The sequence below is a fragment of the Scleropages formosus genome, chromosome 6, assembly GCF_900964775.1.
Source record: "Scleropages formosus chromosome 6, fSclFor1.1, whole genome shotgun sequence".
Classification (NCBI taxonomy): Eukaryota; Metazoa; Chordata; class Actinopteri; order Osteoglossiformes; family Osteoglossidae; genus Scleropages; species Scleropages formosus.
In genome coordinates this window covers 17,459,186-17,465,185 of record NC_041811.1, presented here as the reverse complement: position 1 = coordinate 17,465,185, position 6,000 = coordinate 17,459,186, and the positions used below count along the sequence as shown (strand labels likewise).

At 41.6% G+C, this 6,000-nt stretch overlaps 1 protein-coding gene across 3 annotated transcripts; it reads left to right on the top strand.

Annotated features, from left to right (window-relative positions):
• On the top strand, window positions 1-4,481 carry LOC108924971 (coiled-coil domain-containing protein 18-like). Of its 3 annotated transcripts, none has more exons than XM_018736658.2 (9): window positions 1-203; window positions 325-370; window positions 1,883-2,059; window positions 2,142-2,266; window positions 2,480-2,562; window positions 2,702-2,874; window positions 3,354-3,464; window positions 3,686-3,802; window positions 4,352-4,481. In XM_018736658.2, exons 1-9 carry the CDS (start codon window positions 73-75, stop codon window positions 4,361-4,363), a joined length of 975 nt encoding a protein of 324 aa, XP_018592174.1. In that variant the 5' UTR covers window positions 1-72; the 3' UTR covers window positions 4,364-4,481. The 3 variants fall into 3 exon arrangements, with proteins under 3 accessions (XP_018592174.1, XP_018592173.1, XP_018592175.1); XM_018736657.2 differs by having other exon boundaries at window positions 3,938-4,481; XM_018736659.2 differs by lacking the exon at window positions 3,354-3,464 and having other exon boundaries at window positions 3,938-4,481.
• The last annotated feature ends 1,519 nt before the right edge of the window (window positions 4,482-6,000 follow it).

Below are 6,000 nucleotides of genomic sequence, written 5' to 3'. Positions count from 1 at the left end.
GCGAAAGGGACAAGGCGGTGTGTTTAGTCTGGTGCTGAACTAACGCCCCCGGTTTTTTTATTTATTTATTTAATGGTGAAAATGGAAAATCTTCATCTACCTCCAATAAAGGACGTTTCCACCTCCCGATTTAACCTAAACGTACAAAATATAGTAAAAAACATATTTCCGAAAAATTCTGTTTTGTCGAGTCAGCAGGCAAGGTACGATTCGTTGTGTCTTTTCCCCCCCTCCCGTGCTGTGTGGGCAGATATTGAGGAATCTGGTTTACTCTATGAAGAAGTTTAAAGCCGTAACTTAATATTTCTTGTTCCTGTGTGACAGAAAAGGGGAGCCTGAAAGTGTCAAGAATATTCCAGTTAACTCCGAGGTAAGAGTACAGGTGGAGGCACCGGGTGGCCACTTTGCTCTTCTACTCTATTCTAGTTCACTGCACGTACCGTATGGGGTGCGGTCAGTAAATTCCAAGACTAGCCGTCTTGTGGCGCTGCCTAAAACATCAGCACGTAGAAGTTATTCTAAGTAAGATGCCAGTCTTGTAAGTTATTGACTGCACCGCATACAACTAGCCCAATGAGAATGAATGATACATTTTCCATTGTGCTACAACTCCATCCATCCATCCATCCATCTTCTGTCCCGCTTGTCCTAAAAGGGTCGCGGTGGCAGCAGGGAGAGCAGAGAGGCCCAGCCGCCCCTGTCCCCCGCAACTTCCTTCAGCTCAACCTGGGGGATCCCCCAGCCGTTCCCAGGCCAACTGTGAGATATAATTCCTCCAGCGGGTCCTGGGCCGACCTCCGGGCCTCGTCCCAGTTGGCCGTGCCTGGTATCCCTCCAAAGGGAGGCGCCCAGGGGGCATCCTTATCAGATGCCTGAACCACCTTAACTGGCTCCTCTCAATGCGAAGGAGTAGAGGCTCTACTCTGAGTTCCTCCCAGATGGCCGAACTCCTCACCCTGTCACGGAGAGTGAGTCCCAGCACCCTGCGGAGAAAACTCATTTCGGCCCTTTGTATCCGCGAGCTTATTCTTTCGGTCATTACCCAGAGTTCATGACCATAGGTGAGGGTAGGGACGTAGATCGACCAGTAAATGGATAGCTTCACCTTATGGCTCAGCTCCCCCTTCGCCACTACAGTCCGGTACAGCGACCGCCCTACTGCTGCCACTGCTCCCAGTCTGTGGCCGATCTCACGCTCCGTTCGTCCCTCACTCATGAACAAGACCCCAAGATACTTGAACTCCTCCACCTGGGGCAAAAACTCTCCCCTTACCTGGAGGGGGCATACCATCCTTTTCCGTGCTACGACTCTATAACCCTTATTTATTCCACAACTGTAAAAGACAATGCAGAATAATGAATAAAATAACATCTGATACTTCTTTTATAGCTTGAGGGAATAGGTAATAATTTAAAAGATTTTTTGTGACTGCGGATGATCCAATTAGCATGTAGCAATTAACATAGACATTTACCGGAATTTATCACGAAAAATTAATCTTATTGTTTTTTTATTTGGTGTACTCCGCATCTGGCACATCCTTCACAACGCATCGGTCAGTTATGCAAGCAAAGTCACAGACCTATAAGTGAGTAACTGTTTTCAAAGTACAGGGGGATGAGAAAAGCCTTACATTAATATGAGTAGTGGGGCTATTTTCCCATTAACAAGTGCTGCCAAATGCCAACCACACATTCACAATGCGTAATGTTATTGGAATAATTTTCCTTGTATATTGTTCTTACCTGAATGTGGTCAAGTTGTGGGACACTATAAACCCCAGTGTTCTTAGCCTTTAAGACCAACTCATGATTGGTGACACATTTGAACTAATGACCCATTTTTTTTGTGGGCATGACCCTGCTTACATTGTACACCCAGGATTCCAGCGGAGTCCATGACAGTGAAGGGCACTCTCTGCAAAGCACCCGGGTGCTTAAGACGGAGGTTGAGGTTGATAGAATGGAGAAGCGGCTGGTCCTTAAGAAGCAGGAATTCAAGGATCGCATGAGGGCCCTGGAGGGCAGCAGAGCTCATCTTCGACTCCGGCAGCAAGAGGTGAGTCTCCATAAATGGAGTCTTTTCCAAGTGTTTCTCCTGGCTGTTGCTTGAGATGGATGCTCTTTCTTTGGCTCTATAGAAATCAGACCTGAAGCTGAAGGCAATGGAGCAGCAGACTCTGATCAAGCAGCTGGAAAGGGTGCAAAATAAACTGCAGATGGAGCTAGAAGAGCTCACACAGCAGCTGGAGCATGTGGAAGTCAGGTGAGTGAACCACAGAGGACATCTTATATACAGATTGAACAGCGCGGCTCCCTTTTTGCATAAAAACCTGCTAAATGAGCCTACTGTGCACACTCCTGGTAGCTTTAATGCACTAAATGACTGCACTGGCCCTACAGGTGGCATCAAATGCCATTTGTTATCGGCACATAACACTGTGTTCCAAGTGTTTAATCATCTTGTGAACTCACCCAGGAAAACGCACTTGAAGAACAAGGTGTCCAAGTACAAGATATATGAAGATTATTTATGCAAGGTTTCAGATCTGCTTCCTGAGAGTAAGTCTTTGAAAGTTCTCTTTGGTGAAGTTGGTAATCGGTAATCTTTTACCGCAAAAGAAGAAACGTAAATAGAAATATGCACTTTGAAGGAAAATGCTGTAAAATAACCTTTGCCTTATTTTGCCCCCTTCCGCAGATTTTCTGGAACATGGAGTGGACTCGCTGGTCAAGCTTGTCATACGCCGACATGAGACCATGTCCATTGCCTACATCGACCTAATGACGCGACTGGAGACCCTGATAGAGAAGTTGCAAAGGAAAAAACATGCTGTGGAGACGCTCAGGCGGGAGCATGAGGCTTACAGGCTGGTGAGGCCTACAGCTGGCATGGCTTTCACAATGCATTTACACTTTACAGCATGGCACTCATTACCCATTTTGCAGTATTTTGCAAGCAAAGATATTTGTACGTAGTGCATTATGCCAGCAATGAAAGGACAGTGCACTTTTAAAATGAGTTATGAGTATTTCTTTGAAAGGTATGTCTCATTCAGTTTATAGATGCAAATTTGACTCTACCATTTCCTGTTGTTGCTTCATTACCTATTTACAAACACTAGCTATTAAAATATCCAGATTAATGCTGTTTTAAAAAAAGAATATTTAAAATGGTACTTCTAATTAAGAACTTATTGATCCAGCTGAGATGGTGAAATGGGTTAATTTAGGCTGTGCCCTTTAACAGGTCAATTAAATGGTCTATAATCACTGTCTCGGCAGTGATCATATAACAGGAGAGTGCCAGAGGGACCACAGGTGTGAATTATGTGCACCAAATTGTCTTGCAGATGTCCGAAATGACACTGTCAGAGCTGCGGACCGAATTGCACAGGATTAAAGAGAGCAATAAAGGGCAGGAGATGAAACTGCTGATGCTCCAGGGACAGTCGAGGGATAGGGTCAGAATACACCTGATGTTATATTGCAGTCTTATTGTCATGCTTCTTGTGAGCTTCTAGACTCTGTTAAACTGTGGAACGTTGCTGGGTGCTCAAATTCATGGTTAGGAGATGATATTTAAATGACTCGTGTGATTCTGTTTCCGTACTGTGACAGATTTCTGGTTTGCATGCATTAAGTAATATTCCATTTGTATTTTTTTTTTTTTTAACACTTCTAGACCGAGGAGATGGAGAGACTGTTGACAGCAGTCAGTAATCTGGGTGAGCAGTGCCATATGAAGCGTTTTGGCCCATTGAAGGACTTGGACCCATTAACCAAGCTGGATATGATAAAGGTAAAAAAAAAAAAAAACAACCTCAAGTGTTAGACACTGTCTTGAATGTAAAAGAAGTGTAATATAGACTACTTTTAGTCTGTGATTCATTAGTTACATTGTTAGCCTCAGAAACATCACAACATGTGTCCACAGGAGTTTGTCATGGAAAAATCAGAAGTGATCAAAACTATGATGGATCCCCTCTCACATCAATCAAGCATTGAGAAACTCCCAGATATTGGAGAGAGCAGTTAGCAAAGAGCAACAAATTATTATTTTTTTTTTTTTTTAAGAAAAGTGAGTCATTGGACTAGGAAGTTGACTTCTCGTATGTTCATGTAACAGACCTTTGACTTGATATAGGCAGGAATTTTGTCTCTTATGTGGGCCATTTTTGGTGCCATAACATGTAATTAAAAGTGAAGTTGGTTCAGTTTCTATAGTTTGCATGTTTTCTCCATGTTAATGTGTGTTTCCTTAAGGTGCTGCAGTTTCCTCCCGCAGCCAGAAGATGTGTTGCATGTGAATTTGTGACTCTAAATTGATTGTTGTGTGTGTTCCACCCAGGCTGTACCCTGATCTGAGTCTCTGTGATCACCACAACTCTGCATTTGACAAATTACTGAGAATGAAAGAAGAGAATGAGAAACACATAATATTTAAAAAAAACACAGGTCTGCATTATATGTTTATTCATTAGCGGTACTGTTCTGAAATGCAAAGATACTGTGCAATAGTTTTTTTTTCACAAAATGTAATAAAATGTTCTGTGTGATCATTTTATTCCTTGTATTGTCTTTATTCTATGTTTGTGGATTATCAGCTTTGTGGGTCTGCGAATTTAAAAAAGAAAGAAACAATAAAGAAGTAATTCTCCCCCGTACAGCATTTACCCTGAATTTTACATTGCTGCACCTTTGTATTCCTGTCATTACAGGTAAAGTCAGTTTTCTATCGACACTCTTTGATGCTGATACTTGAAAATAAACAATTTTTATTTCAATTCTAAATACAACCACATCTGTCCACGGTGAGACAAAAGTAAACCTTGTACGATACGGAGTACCAGGTAGTGCAGTAGTTTCTTTTAACACTTTTAGCCAGAGTGATATGCAATGACTATTAACTAGTGTTTAGCTCACATATTTGTCTAACGTGACTCAGGATGCTGGAAACACGCTATACAACGTTTATTCATCCGTTTATACAGCAAAGCAATGTAACATGAACAATTTCGAGTCACTGTAAGTTGCCTAGGACGCATTTGCTATTTTACCCTTGAGGGTTTCTTTCTCGTTTAGTAAATAATAAGTAAATATAAGCTTATATCAAATCAAAGGTCTGTTACATGACATACTGAAGAAGTAGCTGTTGGCTCAATGACATTAAAATACACAATCTTAGAATTCCCACTATGGTGGAAATAAAAAAGTAACTTAAGAATCACATGTCTGCATCTATATATATCTCGCTTTCTCCTAACGTAATGCACAAATTGTATTTTTCTATGAGATGTACGTTGCTTTGGAGAAAAACATCTGCTAAATGAATAAATGTAAATATAATTCTCTGCATGTATGTTTGATCCTCAGTACAGGTACATTTCCATGCAATGTCGTGTGTTTGTACTGCCCTTTATAGGAAAGTAGTGAATGTTTTGTAGCTAAAATACAGAGTGAAACGAGCTATAGGATATTACGGCTGAATCAGCTTTTTCATTTGTTTGCCGTTAACAAATTTTGCTTTGTTTCTAGTTAGTATTGTCCCTACGCACTGAAAGCGTTCCACCGCAGTGTTCCCACTAGAGGTCGCTGTCGAGCCTTTTGTACCGCTCAGGTAAACCGGGGACTTCAAACTTCCGTCAGATTACCGTGATATCCAATTAGAAAAATAATACATTCATGGGATGGACCGAGAGCGTTGCACCTAAAAATGACAGGAACACCGCATTACTCCGAACCGCATGTTGCTCTGGAGAAAAGCGTTTGCCGAATGTATAAATATGAATGGAAATGAAGGCACGTAACAGGGTTTCTGCATCGCCATCGGCTGGCGCGAGATACGAATTGGCATTCTAGCGCGTTTGATAAAAAAATAAATACCAAAAACTTCTCTTGAAAGTTTATATTGGCAAAGTGTTACTTAATCGAAACCTTCTAAATCGGGTACTAACTATATTTATTCCTTTTTATTGTATTTTCTTGCCACAATTGTAT